This window comes from Trichomycterus rosablanca, chromosome 7, assembly GCF_030014385.1.
Source record: "Trichomycterus rosablanca isolate fTriRos1 chromosome 7, fTriRos1.hap1, whole genome shotgun sequence".
NCBI classification, from domain to species: Eukaryota; Metazoa; Chordata; class Actinopteri; order Siluriformes; family Trichomycteridae; genus Trichomycterus; species Trichomycterus rosablanca.
In genome coordinates, this window is record NC_085994.1 from 36,641,536 (window position 1) to 36,663,815 (window position 22,280).

Genomic DNA, 22,280 nt, shown 5'->3' on the forward strand with positions numbered 1-22,280 from the left:
TTTAATTTCACAGCAAATTTCACTGTCCATGATGTGATTCTCACAGCAGTGAATTAGGTAGGGCCTTAGTTATGAGGAATGCCTATGGCCTTTTCTCCCTCAGACGAGCCAATCATTGTCCGTATAGGTGCCTGTCCGGCCGTCAGCAGATCCGAGATTCAAACACACGAGCTCAAGCAATCAGAACTTCTTTGTTTAGGAACAAACTCCCATATCTGCCTTGTAAAAAAATAGCTAAGAAGTTACTAAAACAAACACTTATCCAAATTTCATTAAAGTCAAGTGAGTTAATCAAAGAAAGTCAGGTTTGATTGTAGCCAGTCAATGAGAGTATAAATTTGAACCTGAACATCAGTCCAGCAGGAATCCCAAAGTTTAAATCAATTTAAAAACTATTTTAAAAATAGCACTTAAGTGGTGCAATGCTCTATTATGCAAATGTTCTATTATGCAAAAAATGAGATCTCGACAGTGCTATTAAAGAAGTGCAGTGATATTTTCCCGTCAAGACATTTTTTGCTTCCCTTTTCTGAATAAAGTTCATATTGTGCCAAAATTCTGTATTAACCTTAATGTACGACGTTAACTTCCAAGCTTCCTTTACATTTACAGCATTTAGCAGACACTTTTATCCAAAGTGACTTACAGTATACAATCTAAGCAATTAAGGGTTAAGGGCCTTGCTTAAGGGCCCAATAGTGGGGTTTGAACCAGCAACCTTAAGGTTATTAGTCCAGTACTTTAACCACTATGTCATATTTTTAACAAGACAGTTTACGTTCCAGCTGGGCATTTACACAGACATGATCGGGTATATCCAAATTGAGGAACTGTGATGGATTGGCATCCTGTTCAGGGTATTCCTGCCCTGCACCCAGTGTTTCCTGGTGGAACTAGACCAGTCAGGACCCCAACCAGGAAAAAGCAGTTAATGAAAATAGAAAAATCGGTCCTTTATTTTAGGGATGCATTCTGTTAATGAAGGAAAAGAAATCCATGTACTGAGGCAAATTCTACTGTCCATGTTTTTTGTGTTACCGTTGGATCTGGCTGAAATATCAAATAAGCCATAACAACTACCTTACCATATTAATACATTTAAATTATCCACAAAAAAGACCAGTCAACTTTTCAGTCAAGTTCCTTTATTTTATTTTTCTGATTAAAACTATTTTTCCACACACTGATCAGTAAATTACATTGATCTGAAGAACCAGGCTCCTGCTGGTACTTTAATGATTTATCCACGCTTACATTATATAAAATACATCCTTATTACTTAGTCGCTTTTCTATTGGCACAGCCTAGACAGCAGGGAAGCGTTTGGTCTTCGCCACTTTTTTTTTTTTACTCTGCACAGCTCTTATAAATTAATCTAAAAGCAAACAAGGACCAATTCAGACTCAATCTAGAATTTAAAGGTGAGAGGAGGAGGACAGAATTCGATTCGGGCTCCCTGAAACTTAAAAGATCACAGTATATCTCTGAGCAGGCAGCAAGGTAAAGTCCTCGAGCACCAACAAACACAGTAGCCACAGATTTTAATCACAGATTATTATTCATAACATCATCGATTTTCTGCAATATACACTGCTGCACATCAACATCATTAAAGATCCAGACACTCTTTCCACCACAGATCACCACCAGCGCTTGGCATTTTAGATCAGGAACCGAGAGATGCAGAAACGGCAAAAAAAAAAAAAAAAAAAATCAAGGCTGGAGGAATTCAACAGGCCACATGAGCAGCAAACCTTTAAAGTATTTATATTTTAACCTTATTTTATCTACTACATCTGTACTGTATGAGCTATTACGACTATTATGACAAATCATTTCAACATTATGATTCACAGAGAGAAAAACACTCTGGACAAGCAGTTTACTTAACAGTCGTGTATGATGGAAGCGTAAGTCGTCCAACTGACATTTTACCCCTAACATTAGGTTTTTGCACCATACAGGATGTACTGCACCTGCTCCTCCAATGCAATGCAATGCTGCAAGACCAAACGCTGCATCTCATTGGATTTGTTTTATCATCATGTATGCCAACACGGTAACGTGGTCAGTGGCTTGTGTGCAACAGCTCTGTGAGTTTGTGTGGCCTTAATGCAAATTCAAAAGCCACGGTCACACCGGGCACTCAATCGTTTGTGCATTTTACAGAACAGCCGTTACTAATAGTTCTGTGAGAATTTAAAGCACAGAAAAATAAAAAACATTAAGTATTTAAAGCGGAATTATTGCTTTAAACGCAGGTTTTTTTAAACTTTTTTTTTTTTAAGCGACCCACATTTTGTCCATGATTTTTTACACAACCCAGGCAACACAATGCATCTTATTATCTCTATACAAGATGCATCACAAAGCCTCCACAAGGGGGCGTTCGCGTACACGTTTATTTAATTATTAATTTTCTCTGACACACAGACACACATTTTTTTCCCACCCAAGGGTTGTGACCCAGGGTTTAAACAACACTAAGATCTGATTATTTCACCTTCTCAAATCTACAGAATGAGTCTAAACGATCGTTCAACTGCAAAGTAAAAAGGGTTTGGACAGGAATGAGACAGAAGTGCTGATGACACATTCAAAACTGCATTATGTAACTTTTCAGCCTTTAAGATATTGGACAAGCAACTAGCATTAAAATTTACAGTATTTAGTAGACGTTTTTTTTTTTACAGTTTTGACTGATTACAGTCCAAGCAACTGAAGGATAAGGGCCTTGTACAGGACGCCAGCAGTGGCAACCTGGCAAAAGTGGAGCTTAAGCCATCGAGCTTCTGTTTACTAGTCCAGTACATTAACCACTGAGACACCACTGGATCCAAACTAATCTAATATGTACAAATCACTGTATGTACATGGTTTTGAACATGGGGAGTTTGTTGGCCACCAAATGAGAAAAAATACTTTAAAGCTCAAATTCATTGTTAATCCTTATTTCATCTAATAACCCTTTTAATCCATTTAATTTAGCCTCCCGACTGACTGCAAATCTTGTCTTTTTATTTTTTAACTGTATGTTTGTGTTTTAGTTGGGTATTATGGATTAAATCTCCAGTACATCAGTACACCACTCTAAAAAGCACATCTGTCGTTTCGGATCCACTGTGTATTGGTGTAAAGCAGCAAAACTGCAAACACAAACATATGGGTCAAGCTAATATTACTCACTCCAGAAGCTTAAAATGCAAAGCGCTTTAGGATCTTTGGGTCAACACACAACAGCGTTTTGTTTTACCAGAAAAGTTACACACTGCAGCTTTGAGGTATTTTTTTTAAATAGATCATTTCCTGCATCACACATGAACACACAATACAAACTGGGTCCTCTTTAAAAGGCTGACGTGTACAACAGAGCATTACTGTTTCAAGGAATGTTTGCTGGAATCTTAGAAACCATAAAAAGAAAAGGAAAAAAAGCAAAACAAGTGAAAAGTCGAGTTTCTTCTTTCGTTGATCCATGAATACTTTCTGTCAAATTAAATGTACCAGACCTGTTCCCTTATGAGACACAATATAAACAGGACAAATTAATCTGATCACTGCATAAGCTCCACATAATTGGCTGGGAACATTCCAAAACGCCCATCTGGTCCATAACCTCGCCACCAGCCTTCATCAATCATCTCGATGCCAGTGATAATGTCGTCTGGGTCGAAGGAGATCTCTGTGTCATCAGCTGGAGAAGAAAAAACACATACACTTTGTTTCAGGACAGTTAACTGTATAGTTTTGGTGAGCCTGTGCCCACTGTACTCCACTGACAGAAGTGGAGAAACCACTGGCTGCTCTGATTAATGCAGGTGGTGTGGGGTCAGAATTGGGCATCAACAGAATGAATTCATGGACTTGAAGCCCTGTGTCAACACTTAGATCTGCTGCTGGTGGTGCAACAGTGTGGAAAATGTTTTCTCAGCAAACGCTAGCCTCCCTAATTCCATGCAGGCATTATTTAAATGTATTTATTTATTAGGACATCCCATGATGTTTTACCCCATGATGTTGTACTCACCAGCCTGGTAGTCATAAAGCGCACGAGCACAAACGCCACGATCCTTTGTGTCTTCATACACATTCTCCTCCTCCACCTAGAACACAAGTAAAACAGCACCCTGGTCAATACATTCACATGCATGAAATGAGCGCTGCTAACTGCACATTAAACTGAACGTGTTGCTTTGTGTGTATTCACTTTAATTTAAATATTATTCTGATATCTTGGATTATGTCTTGCTTATTATGATATATTAGCCACACAAATTTATGTTACAAAAACACCTGTAACATACCAGCCGCATCTCTTTGATTTATTTAGCATGTTTAGTTGGTCTCGTCATGGCTTTGTTTACATCAGTTCAAGTTTCATCAGTTCAAGTTTTTTTTTCTATATTATTTATGCATTTTTCTCCTATTTTCTTCCAATTTAGTGTAGTCAATTTGTCTTCCGCTGCTGGGGGATCCCTGATTGCAGTCGAGGTGGGTATAGTGCTGCTCACGCCTCCTCCGACCTGCACGCAGCCCTTTTTCAGCTAAACCCTATGCATTCTGCACAGGCGCCTCTCAATCTGCTAATCAGGGTCCTTACACAGCGTTTGAAGACCCCACCCACATAGTCCGGTCATCCCGCCCTAGAAGAAACGTGTCTGCTGCAGGCACTGCCCGCTAGATGGCGCCCAGCTGGCCGGTGGAGACGCCGAGTTTGAACCGAGGAGTTCAGAATGTCGGCGCCGGTGTGCTAGCAGAATATCCTGCTGCAACACTTGGGCACCCAGTTCAAGTTTTAATGTCAAACACAGTCATGGACAATTTTGTATTTTCAATTTACCTCACTTGCACGTCTCTGTACTGTGGGAGTATTTATTTTGACCCTGTCTGTGATGTTGCCATTCTTTAAATCTTGTAGTAGATTATCATACAATGGAGTGACATTTAAAAGTGATTTAATAGAGTTTTGCAATGTCATCAGCTTAAATTTGAATCATTCACCAATAATTTGGTAGGAACTTTAAGTATTAGGGTTAAAATGTTGGTACTCTTGCTGCACTAATGTGTGTTTGTGTGAACGTGTGTGCTTGTGTCCATGTTAAGGAACGTGTGCTGTACCTGCTGTGGATCATCATAAACATTATCTGGCTCTGGTTCTGCTTTATACTGCTGCTGCTGCTGCTGCTGTGGTTCCTCACGAGAATTATACTGATCACTCACTGTCTGTACATCTGAGAGACAGTCAACAGAGAGACAGTGTATTAGAATTATGACTATTTACACTTATAGTGTGTGGTTTGTCCACATGATGGTGCTGCTGACAGAGTTTTGCAGGTTAATAGAGAACATGGTATGAAAGAACAGGAGCTGAGCGCTGCGTCCCACCTTCATATTCTGCTTCAGCATCTTGTTCCTCATACTCAGTGTGATACTGCACCGCTCTCGGCTCTACTCACAGCACACACATGCATGGAAAAACAAACACAATCACACACATGCATGGAAACACACACATGCATGCATGAAAACACACACATTTGGACCAACATCGCAAACTTTTGGAACTTTCTGAAATATTTTGAAACTAAAGTTTTCTAAAAACCTAAAAACGGATAGAAACTTGATCAGTTGAGTTGTCAGATTTTCTAGTCAAAGAACTGAAGAGAAATCAAGAACAAGAACAAGAACTTTTTTACAGTTTCATGCTGCAGACAAAATAAACGAAATGGACAGAATCTGGCAACCATGACTAAAGAAATAGAACAGCCATTGCTAAGCAGGGTGCGTATGTGTGTTGTCCCACCTTCATATTCTGTTTGAGTTGTATCTTGTTCCTTATACTCAGTGTGATACTGCTCCACTTTCGGCTCTACTCAGAACACACACACACACACACACACACACACACACACACACATGCATGGAAACACACACCAACCCTGTTTGCACTAAAATAGTTCCTGAACTCTTTCTGTAAGGAAACTACACAGATTTTAAACTTTTTAAAAGCCTTCCAGAAAACTTCAGGAACTACATAAGCAAAGCAAACTACCCAGCTTGGAAACCACCATGAAAAAATGAACTGGGTTCCAGAACATTTTAGTGTAATTACTGGAATTACACAGTTTTTGGGTGCAGTATTCTGGCCAGTCAGTCCCTTGGTTAGTTGTGAACACCGGTCGGTGAATGAAAGCAAGCAATAAGCACACACACACTTAAGCATGCATACACACAAAGTGCACTCATTGTCATAGGGTTCATCAACTAAATGCTTTATTTAATTGCCTTCAGTGACCATTTTCTCCTAATTAAGATCACAATGGGTATGGAAGGGCGGTAACACACCCCAAATTAATCACATTGCAATGATTTTCATAATAATTTAAGTATTTGTATGAATTTGTATAAATATTATAATATAATTACAAACAAATGGATCTCGGGTGGTGCAGTGGTAAATTACCCCAGCTCACTACTGCTGGGATCCAGGGTTCGAATCCCCAACAGCACTATCAGACAGTCGGGCGTCTACATACAGATACAATAGGCTATGTCTAGGATGACCGAGGCCCTGCAATGGATTGCCGTCCTGTCCAGGGTGTGTAACTACATTGTGCCTGGCAATTCTTTGGAAACCAGACCCACCACAACCCTGACCAGGATAAAGCAGTAAGCAGCCCTATCAGACAGTAGTAAAACATGAAAGTAATATTAAATTTATATATTTTCTTTTTTTACACATTTCCCCCCCAAGTTTTTCCCCCAATTTAGTCGCATCCAAATATCTGATGTGTGCTTCCGCCTCTACTGCTGCAGACCTCCACTTCATGACCTTGAAATGCCAGAACTAACACACAGTAGGAGACCACTTTGTTGACCTACAGATCTCTGTTATCACCCGTCTTATTGTGCAGACACCGTTGATCAGTCAGCAGAGGTCATAATTGCAGCAGTTATGAGGAATCCCTATGGCCCTGCCTCCCTCGTACAAGCCAATCATTGTCTGTGTAGGCGGCCGGCCATCTGTAAGCAGAGCTGAGATTCAAACTTGCAAGCTCAAGATGTCAGCACTGGTTGATCTATTTCATTATGGCCACTGGTGGGCACTGTTTACTAAAACTAAAAAGCAGTGCTTGGGGTGTGGTAAAGGAAGCTGTGAAGTGCAGTTCAGTACCGCACTGTAACTTCAGTGTCCTCTTAATGCATGTTTTTTCTTTATTCCTTTATTCGTTATTCCTTTATATTCTTTATTTAATGTTTGGCACATTTAGTTTTGAGTTCGGACACGTGCTCGATTCTGCATGTGTGAGTGTGTAAGTGTGTACCTGCGGCTCGTACAGGTGAGGCCTGGTGTACAGGAGAGCGAAGAGGTTCCGGCTCATAAGGCTGCTTAGACAGAAAAGGGCTTTTCAACCGCCCTGACACACGCACACACAGAAACAGAAACATAGAGAGACACAGAGAATGAAAAGAGGTCCAGATGAGCCAAGTATACACGGGTTTAGAAGTAAACCAGAGCGTCAGGGTTAAAACATAAAAGGGTTAATATCAGCACTGACTCGGCAAAGGAAACAGAAAGGTATAGAGCGATGCAGCCAGAGAATGTGCTAATGTTAACAGAACAATGGACACAGATGAACCAGTGTAAGTAATGACAGATTCCACACTGGAGCCCAGTGGAAACCTATATTTAGCTGATCTGGACAGACAGGGAACTTCCCTGAGCTTGTTCGGACTTGTTAAGCACTTGCCGCAGCTGAGTGTTTGTACAGCGCTGCTCCCCCATCAGTGAGTCAGATAACTGTTTAAAATATGCATTAAACAATGGGTTCCAATAAAAATAAACAAAGGCTTCTAGTTAGACGCCAGCTCATCAGGTAGGCAGCATGTGTACCCTCTTGAGGTACCTTATTTCAGACAATAACATCACATAAGCAATTAAACATACACAAAAATAACAATTACATGATATAGTCACAAGCATGTGGACACCCCTCCTATTTTTTGAGTTCAGCCACACCCATTGCTGATAGGTGTATAAAACAATTCTACATTTTACCTTAATGGCATTTAGCAGACGCTTTTTCTTTTGCATTTTTCCCAGCTTTCCTCCCAATCTAGTCATATCCAATTACCCAATCAAATTGTTGCTGACCTTCATTCCTCTCTGACGTGTGCAGTACCCCGCTGCTTCTGAACACATGCAAAATGCTAGTTCATACGGAGATCTGTATTCGCACAGATCTCCATTATCCCTCATCTCCATGCAGGCGCCGTCGACCAGCCAGCAGAGGTCGTAATTGCAGCGGTTAAGAGGAATTTCCTCTGGCAATCCCACACTGGAACTAGCCAATCTCTGTCCACATTTGCACCCGAGAGTAAAACTTACAAACAGCTCTAGTGCGCTAGTGTGTTTCACCGCTGCGCCTTAGCAGACGCTTTTATCCAAGCGGCTTACAATTGTGATTAAATACAATCCACAAGGGTTAAGAGCCCCTGCTTAATGGCCAATTAGTGTCTAAGATGCTAGTCCAGCATCTTAACATCCAAGCATAGTTTGACAAGTATGGTGTGAAAAAACAGTCCAGTGTAGGAATTTGTGCCCATCATGGAAATCTTGAGACTCTCAAGAGTGTGTATCCCTCTCTATTGTAGGTTAACTAGTAAAATAATTTAGAACAGTTGCTTTATGTTTGATCTGCCTTGTGTTTTCAAATGCAAGTATAAAAACACCCCAACTTAAGGTTAAAGTTATTCTGATAAACATTGTCTACAAATCCATTGACAAAGTATTAAGAGACTCTAACCAGGCTGTGGGCTGGAAGGTGTGTTGTCTGTGTCGCTGGACCTGACGCCTCTCTCTCTCTGTTGGAACATTTCCCTGGGGTTAACAGAACGCTGCGAGATCAGGGCAGCAGCTTCCTGTTGAGCAATCACACACACACACACACACACACACATCAAGAACTGCATTACAGCACCAATACTTAAACACAAACATAAAGAGTCTTAAAGAGTCACATTCTTTAGTTTACAACTTCACAATACTTTCTGTATGTTTCTGGAAGCTGGATGGAGATTTAAATGACAAATATTGAGAAGGGGCAAGGACCGAACCCGAGTCCCAGCACACACATTACCTGCAGCACCACTGTGTTGTGAACAGCGTTTAGTACAGATAAAACTTCTATCATAAAGAAAGAATATTAAACGGTTCCAGATGTGTGATGTCTCTCACAAGTCATTGGTGCCACCTTAAGTTAATCAGTGGAATCACCCTCAGTCATTCACCCCTGTGGTACTGACCTTTCAATAGAACCGCCCCAGTCAGTTGCACCCTCTGGAGACAAAAACCTCCGTTCTCTTTCCTCTTTGTGCAAAACTCAGCCAGTAAAACAGCTTTAATGATTATAGCAGACATTTTTACCTATCTTGAATCTTTTATTTATACACCCCCACCTTTCCATTTCCTGATCTGGCACAATCTGCAATCTGATCAAGAAGAGCCAGATCACCACACGCCCCCTCAGACACATAGCCGATCTGCAGCCGCTTATGACCTGTCAGTGTTGGGTTATAAAACCAGAGCCGTAACACGCACGCTAAGCTTTATGTGACAACCCAAGTGCGTTAGTCCACTGTGCCACTTATATCCAGAGTGCCACTCTTCAATCATTCATCACTTTAGCGAAAATAAGCATCAGTCTGTGAAGCATCCAGCTAAACCCTTTTAGGGGAAAATAAAGGTCCTTCGTCTTTATGCAAAGACAGTCAGAGAGAATTCAATGCACCAGCTGGGTAACTGTATGTCTTTCGTGAGTCCTGAAAATATTTTAGTGTCACACTTTTAAATCAAAAAGCCACATGCAATGCTCTGTGAGTCATGCAATTGCCATTGCACTACGGTAAAAAGAGGAATTAATAATGTTTATAAACCCTCAAAAGAGAAAAAAATTATAGCAAACTAAAAGTAAAAAGCAGAAGAAGATGGAGAAGCCATGTTAAGCTGAAAGACAGATTTTTAATAGCTGTTATAGACTTCTGTTTTGCTCCCACTCACGCACATTGGCTTTCTCCACTGATTCTGCACGCTTAAAACCTTTGGGTCGTCCAGACGGCTGCTCGTCTTCCTACCAGACAAAAACGAACACTTCAAACCAGTTGCTTGCACACTTAATGCAAATGTTTGGACACTGGTCATGAATTTGTCATGGCATTTAAGTGAAAGTTGAAATGCAAAATACATTTTGATGCATAACTAAAAAGCATATGACACTGACATGATGCCATTGTGTCATAATGTAGAACTTCCAACATTTATTTTTGTTTGTCTGTTTGATTCTTAACACCATGTCAGCTGCTATGACTGTTATCATGGCTGAATAAAAGGTTCCATCTCTAAAAAGTCAAAGTGGGGGTCGATATGTTTCTTTATAGGAATTCATGAAAAGACTTGGATTATGGATGGATTAGGGTGTCTGAGTAACTGTGAGGCTTCAGAGTTTAATTGACTTTTTTCATACCTTATTTGGCACTTTTGTTTGTTTTTAAAAAGCCAGGAATCTGTTTTAAGCTGGTCTTATATTTTATATATGTATTGGGCATACACTTATGCAAGTGAAGTGAATAACACTGATTATCTCTTCATCACGGCACCTGTTAGTGGGTGGGATATATTAGGCAGCAAGTGAACATTTTATCCTTAAAGTTGATGTTAGGAGCAGGAAAAATAGGCGAGCATGAGGATTTGAGCGAGTTTGACAAGGGCCAGATTGTGATGGATAGACGACTGGGTCAGAGCATCTCCAAAACTGCAGCTTGTGGTGTGTTCCCGGTCTACAGTGGTCAGTATCTGTCAAAAGTGGTCCAAGGAAGGATGTTTGTTTGTTTGTTTATTAGGATTTTAACGTAATGTTTTACACTTTGGTTACATTCATGACAGAAACGGTAGTTACTCATTACACAAGATTCATCAGTTCACAAGGTTATATCGAACACAGTCACGGACAATTTAGTGTCTCCAATTCACCTCACTTGCACGTCTTTGGACTGTGGGAAAAAAGCACCCGAAGGAAACCCACACGGACACGGGGAGAACATGCAAACTCCACACAGAAAGGACCCGGGCCGCCCCACCTGAGCGAAGGCTGGCCCGTGTGGTCCGATCCAACAGACGAGCTACTGTAGCTCAAATTGCTGAAAAAGTTGATGCTGGTTTTGATAGAAAGGTGTGAGAATACACAGAGCATCACAGTTTGTTGCGTATGGGGATGCATAGCTGCAGACCAGTCAGTTAGGATGGTGGTCATAATGCTATGCTTGATGTATGTAGTGTTGGTGTATGTAGTCTTTGTCTTTTACTGTTGTATTTTGGGCTATATGGTGCTTTTAAGTCCTATCGCTTCAAAGAACTTTAGCAGTTTTTTTTTTTGTGTGTGGCTAAGGTGAAGAGTTCCTTATAGTTGTTAATATTGTGAGACTGAATATTCTCAGACTTTCGTATTAACATGTGAAAAAGATAAAAGTTATAGTAGGCGTGTCTCACCTGCTGCTTTTTCTGTTGTTTTTGACTCTCCTCAAGCTGCTGCTGATACTTCCTACAACACAAACACACTTATATCAGTACAGTGTATATACAGGTACACCCACCTAACTAACTGAATACCTACAGTAACTATTTTAAGGTATTTAAGCTTTAATCAGTGAGCGCTGGCTACACTTGCCTCTGCTCCTCGATTTGAGAGGCTCTTTCTTTAGCCGCCCTCTCCCTCACAGCAGCCTCTTTAGCCTCCCGATCCTTCCTCTCCTTCTCCAGATGCTGCCGCTCCTCATCTGCCTTCTTCTTCTCCTCCTGGCGACGCTTCTCTTCATCTTTCTGATGGGAGTAAATTCAAAGCTTTGTTATTTTATTATTTTAATATCTAATTATAATTCAACATCATCATGGTTGCATGGAGCACCTCTGCCTGGGCCCAGAAGTTGTCTTTATTGACTTTCTTGATTTCAGACATGGCGTTGGTCTTCTGATACACAGAACCCTGTGGAAACAGAGGAACATTCGTAAATAAATAAAAAAATCATTAAAACGTCATTGTGGTAACTGTGTATATAGCCAGTTTTTCATCAGTTCTGTTGTAGTTCTAATTTTATCTTCTATCATTTTACAGTACTGTCTGTTTGGTTCTTTTTAAATCTTCCTTTAAGTGTCTGTGTAAGTGTAGACAAAACAGCTCTGGAAAGACAAATAATGTGGCGTTAGATGCCTTTTCAAGGCCGTAACATTGACCAACTTCTATGATACTGTGTTGTCAAGGACTTTTTGATAACATTGCAGGATGGAACCAATCCAGCTCAGCTTGTTCATTCTGGGCACAGTTACTTTTTGGTCCATTCGTCATAAAGACACAACTGGGTCATGATCGTTAATTCTATCAATTCTGATTGATAAATGTGACAGATATTAATGTTATAATGTTTAGCTATACCAAATTTAAGGACAAATCAGGCCAATAAAGCACTATACTTCATTTTCACCTCTTTATCCTGGTCAGGGTTGCGGTGGGTCAGGTTTGCCCAGAATCACTAGGCACTAAGCAGTAACACTTCCCAGACAGGACATCAATCCATGGCTGGGCTTCAGTCACTCCGCTCAGACATAGTCAATCATGTCTGTATCCTGCTATGGATTGGCGTCCTGTCTGTGTGTGTTACTGCTTTGTGCCCAGTGATTCCAGGGAAGCCAGACCCACGCGACCCTGACCAGGATAAAGTGTCGATAAAACTTGAGAATGAAATGAAAATTATTTTGGATAGTTACAGACAGGGATAAAATAATGACAGCTGTCATTTTAGAGTGATGTGAACAAAAATTTACTTTGTGTGTGTGTGAGTGTGACTTACCACTGGTCCCTGTGGGCCCGTGTCCCGAAAGCGGTTGGACTCTTTGTGGAAGCTGTAGTTTGCTCCTGAAGCTTTAGCCACTTTCTGCACGACAGACTCGGGTTCGACATCTTCCTCTGCACGAGCGTTTATAGTCACGTGAGCTCCCTGTACAACACACACACAAACCGTACACAAAAGAGTGAACTACCACAGTAAATACAAAACACTCAAGTGTATCAACCTGTCAGTGTTAGCTCTTGGACAAAGGTGGTAATAGGGCTTGAACCAGTGACATTCTAATCACTAGTCTAATAACCACTAAACTACCATGCTGATAGAAACTCACCTTCAGAAAGTTAGCCATGGAGCTAACATGGTTGGCACACTGTCCTTTCCTAGCATCTTTTACACCCTCGCCGGTCTGAACGCACACAAAAACACAAAGTAAGAAGCGAAAACAGGTAAGAGGGAAATTTATATAAATAGTAATAAATAATAGATCATTTACTTATTGGAATATTTAACATAATGGTGGTTCAGTGTCATCTGTAATGTGAGATTAACCTCAAATTTTTTTCAAAATTAGGTCAAAAGGTACAGGTTCATTTATTAAATAGTGACTCCTCATGTACAGTAGTAATTAAGGTGACACTTACCCAGTTGATGAGGACGTATTTCGGGAGGCCGGAGTTGGGGTCCTTCACCCGGCAGAAAGCGTACATTACCTTCCCGCTGTTGAGCTCCTCCACCAGCTCTTCCAGCCCTCCATCTAAACCCACACAAACACACACACACTGAGGTCAGCATTTCCCACTCATTATTAAATGACCAGAATATTCTTGTACTGTTCAGAGGTTTGTGAACCTGTGAAAGTCAGTTTCTCTCCATCATGTCTGTTTCACTTCTGTCTACTAAATATAAACAATCAGTTTCAGTAGCAGCACTTTGAAAAAAACAGCAGACACGGGAAGAACATGCAAACTACTCACAGAAAGGACCCGGATCGCTCCACCTGGGAATCGAACCCAATACCTTCTTGCTATGAGGCGACAGTGCTACCCACCGTGACACCCTCATTGCCCTGATCAAGTCGAAAATAACCCCTTCCCCCCAGTTACAGACGGCTTGTTTTCACCTGCCAGTGATGGAGTCTTACAGAGAACCGTACCAGGTACGGAGAGTCAGGCTATGCTATATGTAAATCATCCATCCCATGTGCAAGCGCCTCAACTAGCCAGCAGAGGCCGCAATTGCAGTAGAAATGAGGAACCAATTTAACCTCTCTTACTCAGGCACATCCATTTGTACCTGTTGGAAGCTAGGTCAATTTTAACACTTTCAACCTTAAATTCCATGAGCTAATTTAAAAGAATTATTGCTCTACACGACCTCCAATAATGACAAGAAAACCATTCAGGGATTTTCACTTTCCATTGTAAAAGTAATCCACAGTTGCGTTAACACTCACCTCCTTTGCTGGCCAGGCGAATATCATTGGTGTTTCCCTCATAGGTGAATAACGCCCTGCAAGTCAAACAGAACCTTGTTAATGCAGCACATGATGCTTATCTACAATTATTAGCAATCACTTATCAATCTGCTGGTATAGAAAGTTAATATATTAATAATAAGTTTGTGATGTAAGGCTAGTTTGACTGCACTAAAAAAAATCTCTTCTCTGTCTCTTTACCAGGTCAGCAACTGTCACGTAATATTGAAAGGAAATGAATCTGATTGGTCCAATGTAATCCAAGAACCCCTAAAAAAACAAGTTCAAAGTAGCTGCAACACAGGTGACAGTGCACGGTCAAACGATTCTCAGCAATGCTATCGGCCAATTAGGTGTTGATTGGCTATGTCTGAAAGGGGGATGGGCAAACAGCCTTGGTAATGTTAGGTGCTCTTATCAGTGCTTTCTCAATACCAGTCCCAAGCCCAGATAAAATAGAGCTGCATCAGGAAGGATATCTGCCATTTAAAAAACTGTGTTAAATCAGGTACCAGAATGATTTGCTGTGGCAACCTGAAATAAAGGAGCAGCTGGAAAAAGAAAAAAACAAACGTGGTAAAAGTAAGAAAGTAAGAAAACAGGTCCGCCTAAAAAGAGATCTAGCAAGCTCATGGCTCCCACGGGCAACTCCTGCATTCAGCGTCAGATTACAGCTTCCTCATTTTAAACAAAGCCTGAACGTGCACGTAGGAACTCTTATTAACTTCCTCTCTGAGCACGAGCTCGTCAGCCCCCAAGTTTCAGAGAGGAAGTACAGAGAAAAAAATTGCTTACACTATCAATTTATGCAATTCAAACCAGCCAGATCTTTTATAGCACGTCTGTGGTGTGGAACAGAAGGGTTGGTGACAGTCACTGGCAGTGAACCCTATTGTTCCGAAACCGAAACCCAAACTGGGATCAGTTTGGTCCTGCTGACTCTGCAGAACTACAGAATTTCTGAGGTCTACAGTGTCTCATCATCATCTGCTGGTATGGAAATTATGGGTTTCTGTGAAAGAGTCCCGGATTAGTCCAACAAAAACAGATGAGATGAATCTCTGCAGACTCGAGACGGTCGACTAACAAACAACAGAATGGACAGACCTACGGTTGCAAGGAAAGTTTGTGAACGCTTTGGAAAACCCTGTTTTTCTGCAGTAAACGCTTATATGAGCTTCTTTTAAATGCTTATAGAAAAAACAATTCTGCCTTCTCATATCTCAGAACACTTTCAACTGTTCAGTCCAGACAGTAAAAGTTTTAAACCAAAGTATTCAACAATTTGCAGAATCACACTTCTTTTACAAACAATTACATTTCCTGTAGCTGCTGATCAAACTTGCATAACAATGTGAAGGCGCTTTATAACATACTGGTATTATTTGTGTAAACGACAGTGGACTCTGACTCCAGCTTCCAAACTATTTCATCGCACTGTATAGGCATATGGCAAATAAAAGGCATTCTATTCCATTTTCCTCTCTTTGTCACCCAATCCAATTTGCAACTCCCCCCTACAGACACACAGCTAATCGTGTGCCCATGTAGGCGCCTGGCTGGTTGATAGCACTGCTGAGACTAAAACTCAGACCTCAGTAGTGGTGGGCTAGCGCATTCAACCGTGCATGTTTGACATTTTCTAAAAAAAAGCTTGCTCACTAGATCCTGATGGGTCTGTTCAAAGTAAAAACTAAGTAAAATAACCACCAAGAAGGCTGGAATGCAAAACTGGTTCTGCAGAGGTAACATGAAACCAGTGCAAATCACCAGAGTTTATGAGTGGAATGGGGAAAAGTGACAGGTTTGAGTTTAAATGAGCCGTATGCAAACATGCAGTTTGTCAGGTTTTCTTTATACTTGTGAAAGCACCACACCTACAAACTAATAATAGTATTAAGACAAAATCGCTGCACATGTAAACTTCAAATAAAAAGCTATAAGCACCTGTTACTCAAAAATTTAATAGACAGTTACAATACCTTCAAAAGTATTCAGCCATTTTAACCCTTTTTATATCATCAGATATTAGGGATGTCCCGATCATGTTTTTTTGTTCCCGATACCGATCTTTAATTTTGATCCCGATCCGATACCGATTCTCAAACCGATACTTGTATTTTCTAGATATTAACTAGATAATACTGTTCACACAGTGCACACTTCAAGTACATTACAGTTATTCAAATTAATCCAATGTACATGTTTAACAACTGAATAGCTCTGCAGTGCTGTAGGAAAAAAATTGCCTGCATCCAAACTATTGCTTAATGTTCTTTTACAAAATAAAAGTAAACAAACCTAGTGCAGCATTGTAGTAAAAATGAAGTGAGATCATTACAGTTTCACTTTGAACTTTATATTCAAAGAACATAATTCTGTTTAATGCAGTGATACACTAAAAATGAACAAAAATCTCCACTCACAAGTGGTGTAGCAGCTTAACTTGAATATAAAAAACAAATAAGTTACTTAACAGCATTACAGTAAAACCTGAATACCAAAATAAAATGGAAAGTCACTCTTTTGTTATGAAGGACTTAAAGTCTTAAAGGACTTAAAGTTAAAGGCAATACAAGCACTTAAAGTGCTTGTATTGTGACAGTGGTTTGATGGACGTTTCTACGCAAAGTGAGTGTGTTTTGACCCTTTGGGGCTTTTGTGAATTTGTGAATATACCGTGTATTTTATTTCTTTATTAAGCGAGTGCATCACTACGACGCTCGGTTACATAACTAAACCAATCAGAGAGCTTGATACTGAGATGTCATTCAGTCTTGTAACACGTAAACTCGTAAAAGCTGTGTGTTATGGTCCTGAAGTTTTCATACTCGGATTAAAAGTTATTGTTTCGTAAACCGGAGTGATCCTTGACTCACACACCATATAAACAGTAAAATTCTACAGTAATGAACGCAGCTCTGCTCCCACCGCCTCGTGAAACGCTCGCATTGCAGACATTACACCGCTGTTGGGCTTGTTTTACTTTCCAATTTAAAGTATTTTCACACAGCGGACATGCTGACGTAAAACAAAAGATCGGGTTATGATCGGCATTAGTAAAGCCGATTTCCGATCAGTTAAAAATGCCTTGATCGGCCCCGATTCCGGATCGGGACATCCCTATCAGATATACATTTTAAATGTAAAATGAAAAATGGGTGCCCCATGGTATCATAGGGACCTGGGTTTGATCCTTGCTATCCGTCACTTTCTGTAAAAGTTTGACATTGTTTCCCCTGATGATTTTCTCTAGGGACTTCATCTAGCAGCAACTAGCAATACTGAATACAGTATGAGCAATTGAGGGTTAAGGGCCTTGCTCAACCTGGCAGTGGTTGGGCTTGAACCGGCAACTTTCTGATTACCAGCCGAGTACCTAAACAGCACATTTTGCAAGTCAGTAAAGTACCAAAGTCACTTATGAAAAGTATGACCAAAAACATCAGTTCTGTCCTAGTGTGCACTCGATAAAGCAAAGTCAAAGCTCTGGGTAAAAATGTAGCCATAATTAATTGTGGGTCATTTCTAATTACTTTTTACATCTAGCTCATTCAGAAGCCTCTGAGTACAGCCAAATCTCCAGTGCTCGAGGCTTTGGGAGGTGTTTTCTGCCTTTAAAAAGGAAGTAGAATTTAAATAACAAAACAATGTTGTCTGTGCTGTAGGTTAGATAAGGAGGTGAGGCGTCGGACACGTGGGTGGACCAGAAAAGCCAAAAGAGCAAATCTGTGTAACATCACTATTCTGCATTCACTATTTAGTGCTGAATTTATTGTGATTAATGCACTCAAGTGTTGCTTCATTTATGCAATCATTCATACTAACTACTTCATCCTGGTCAGAATTACAGTGGATTGGCCCCAAAACACAAGGTGAGAATACACCCTAGACATGGCACCACTTTATTACATTGTAATACACACATTTCCCTACTTAAACCTACTGTCAATGTAGAGCAGTTTTGAAGAGTAATAACAGCATTAATCCTATCAAGTTCGGGTAAAAATTCCACCATTATCCTAATGCACAATTCAGGCTGGGTTCAGCATTTCTCCAGCTGTTTTGGCAAAGCTTTGTGATTGTTTGGCGCCCTGTCCAGAAAGTTCCTGCTCTGTTTCCTGACGTGACCCTGACCAGGATAAACCAGTTGATGAAAATAACTATAATAAATAACTGAAATGAACATTATTTTAATTAGACGCTTCATGTTTCCACCATTTCACCTCCAAAAGACATGCAGAGGTTGAACTAGCAACCCTAAATTACCCGTAGCTGTGAGTGTTTGTGTGTGTGTGTGTGTGTGTGTGTGTTGCCCTGTAATGAACTGGCACCTAATGAGAGTAAATTCAAGCCTTGTGCTCAGTGTTTCCCAGTGAATAATAATGAATACATTCATTCATGAATTAACTGAATGAATCTTTACTCAGATTAAGCTGTTACTGTCTGGATAATGACATGAAAACTGAAAGGATAAATGGATAAAGTCTGCACAGTGGTGCAGCTGGTAAAGTGAGTGTCACACAGCGGCATGGTTTTTGGGTTCGGTCCTGAACTCTGATCACTCTGTCATGAGTTTGGCATGTTGCTCTTATGCCTGTGTGAATGTCTTTCCAACTCTCTAATTTCGTGCCAGAGGTGGATTGACCGCTCAAAATCGACCCTAGAAATAAGCAAGTGATAGACTAGCGTCCTGTCTAAGATATAAATATATATCCCCGCCAACAGCTGGACCATGAATAAAAACCACTGCCCAACCTGAACACCTATTAACTAAATATATAATATATAAACAAATTACAACTCACAGGATGTAACACTATGGTTAACCAAAACTAAAGGCAATTAACTGACATGTTGAACCAGTGAAAGTGGGTCACACACACAGTGTAACAAAAACGAATGCAGCTACTTTCACATCCTGATGCACGTCGATAAACACATATGCTACTTATTTTTAAATTAACAGCGGTACGATGGCACAACTGGTACAGTGAGCAACTTGAGAATCAGAGCTGGTTCCTCACCTCCAATCACTGTCTCTGAGGAGTTTTACAAGTTCTCCACATGGTTGTGTTTTCTTCTTAAAGGTTTGGCATCTTCCCATCACTGCAAAACATGCAGTGTTTGATTGCAGCTACATCGCAACCAACTACAACTACAGTGTATTTTCCCCCAATTTAATACATTGTTTTTCATGACAACTCATATCATCAGCAATACAAATTAATAAATGTATATCAGATTTAGAAGCTCCTACCATTTGTGCTGTACTGACAACATGCACTGCTGTGCACAATCTGATGATCCATGTTTTCCCCGAGATGATTTTTCAATAATCCAGGGAGCATCTTGTCGTGTTACTGAATGCCCTCATAAACTGATGAGGTTTAGGTCAGGCGACTGTAGCGGAAAGCCCATGATATTCAGCACTTGATCTTTGGTCAGCAAGTAGTTGCTGCAAAGCTTTGAGGTTTGGGATTTGTAATGAAAAAAGTGGCATAGTGGCACAGCTGATAAAATAAATGCCACATAGGCACATGGGTCCTGGGTATCTGGGTTTGATCCTCACCTCTGGGTCACTGTCAGTAAGGAGTTTTGTATGTTCTCCTGTGGGCTTTACTTAGTAGCGGTCCAAGCTCTCTCACAGGAAAGTTGGAGAACCCAAGAGAAAACCAACAAATACATGGGGACAACATGCCAAACTCCTGACAGATGGTGAGCAGAGACACTTCACATCCTAATGCACATGCATTCAAAAAATTTTATACACAACAGGGTGTCAATTAGGCAACATAGTGGCACAGCTGATGAAGTAAATGTCTCATAGGAACATAGGTCCTGGACGTCTAGGTTTGATCCTCACCTCCGGGTCACTGTCAGTGAGAAGTTTTGTATGTTCTCCTATGGGCTTCACTTAGTAGCGGTCTAAGATTCCAAAAATACGCGGACAAGTGATGAAAGTCTATGACATTCAGCACTTGATCTTTGGTCAGCAAGAAGGTGTTGCAAAGCTTTGAGGTTTGGGATTTGAGAAGTTTCGTATGTTCTCTTGCAAAGCTTTGAGGTTTGGGATTTGAGAAGTTTTGTATGTTCTCTTGTGGGCTTCACTTAGTAGTGGTCCAAGCTTCCAAAAACACGCAGACATTTGATTTGCTGGTGTAAATTGCAACTAAACGTGAGTGAGAGAGTGAATGAGTGACTGGATGAACTGTCGACCTATCCAAGGTGTATCCCCGACCTGCGCCCTGTGGTTCTAGTTGGTACCCGGATGAAGCGGTTAGTGAGAATGAATTACATTTACGTTTTCGGCATTTAGCTGGTGCTTTTATCCAAAGCGACTTACTTTATTGTCAGGTACAAGGCAACAGAATGTAGTTAGCATCTACCAGAAGTGCAAATAGTAGCATTGTGCAAAAAAAACAGAGAATATCAGTAACATACAGTATATCTATGATTAATATAAATATAAAGTTTTAACTTTAGCTATTTACATATATGGACTTATATCTATATACATAGTACGATACACATAATAGCAATAATGACGATAAGCATACGAATAAAAATAGGTATGTATTATAATAATAACAGTAATAATAATAATAAAGGATTAGTTAGGTATACATTACAATAGTAATAATAATAATGAAGGATTAGTTAGGTATACATTATAATAGTAATAATAATAATGAAGGATTAGTTAGGTATACGTTATAATAGTAATAATAATAAAAGATGTGTAAATAATAACTATACAGCTGTACCTATAACTATGTAAGGATGGTGAAAAATAACTATAACTACACATACATATGTATGACGGTTGTGTAAAGTGCAGGTGCAAATGATAAATAAACAGTACTGTGACAGTATAAGTATATTGTCTATGCAGTTGAGGGTTAAGGGCCTTGCTTAAGGGCCCATCAGTGGGGCTTGAACCAGCGACCTTTCGATTACTAGTCCAGTACCTTAACCACTAGGCTACACCTGCCCTAATTAATGAGGAAATTATTTCACATGGGTGCTGCAGGCTGTGCCACAACAGGTTAGGTTGTTAAACAGTAACACACACAACACGCACACGCACACGCGCACGCACGCTGTGTCAGAGCAGCGGTGAGCTAACATGCTAACCAGGCAATATAACAGTACCCAGCTCCACCTTCTCCTCACGTTCACTACTCACCAGTCAGTCTCAGACTTCTCATCCACCACTTCTTTATAAGCCGCTGTAAGTGCAGGACCGTTTTTACTCAAGTTTACCGACATTATTAAAAGCAATAACAACAATAATAATATCAATAATGAATCTTTTATCAACTCAATCCGGACAGAGCTGAGAGTCTCGAGCGATTAAGAGCTCCACCACGCCTACAGGAAGCGCTACCGCATACGTCATCACGCATACCAACGGTCGTTTTCCTCCCACTGCTCATTTGCATAGACACGCCCCCTGCCGAGTTCCCGCACTGTGATTGGTCAGTTGACCTTATACCTGCACATTTAACTAATATCAGGTAAATACAGTATTTATTTATTTATTTTTTATTTATTTTTTATTTATTTATTTATTTATTTATTTATTTACTTATTTATTTATTTATTTATTAGGATTTTAAAGTCATGTTTTACACTCTGGTTACATTCATGACAGGACAGGTAGATACAAGTTACTCATTAGTTCAACACAGGCCTGGACAATTTTGCATCTCCAATTCACCTCACTTGCATGTCTCTGGACTGTGTGAGGAAACCGGAGCTCCAGGAGGAAACCCACACAGACATGGGGAGAACATGCCAACTCCACACAGAAAGGGCCCGGACTGCCCCACCTGGGGACCGAACCCAGGACCTTCTTGCTGTGAGGCGACAGTGCTACCCATTGAACCACTATGCCACCATGTAA

General features: G+C 40.4%; 1 protein-coding gene across 3 annotated transcripts; it reads right to left on the reverse strand.

The window, feature by feature from the left end:
* Nucleotides 1–1,128: 1,128 nt before the first annotated feature.
* On the reverse strand, nt 1,129–21,728 carry dbnlb (drebrin-like b). Of its 3 annotated transcripts, XM_062999345.1 has the most exons (17): nt 21,561–21,702; nt 19,399–19,480; nt 14,351–14,406; nt 13,539–13,651; nt 13,229–13,303; nt 12,901–13,047; nt 11,961–12,038; nt 11,724–11,875; nt 11,546–11,597; nt 10,065–10,130; nt 8,808–8,922; nt 7,326–7,418; nt 5,804–5,869; nt 5,386–5,448; nt 5,119–5,231; nt 4,028–4,103; nt 1,129–3,694 (listed from the first exon to the last, which is right to left on the reverse strand). In XM_062999345.1, the coding sequence occupies exons 1-17, from the start codon at nt 21,580–21,582 to the stop codon at nt 3,555–3,557; spliced, it is 1,509 nt and encodes a 502-aa protein (XP_062855415.1). In that variant the 5' UTR covers nt 21,583–21,702; the 3' UTR covers nt 1,129–3,554. The 3 variants fall into 3 exon arrangements, with proteins under 3 accessions (XP_062855415.1, XP_062855416.1, XP_062855417.1); XM_062999346.1 differs by lacking the exon at nt 19,399–19,480 and having other exon boundaries at nt 21,561–21,728; XM_062999347.1 differs by lacking the exon at nt 7,326–7,418.
* Between the last annotated feature and the right edge of the window lie 552 nt (nt 21,729–22,280).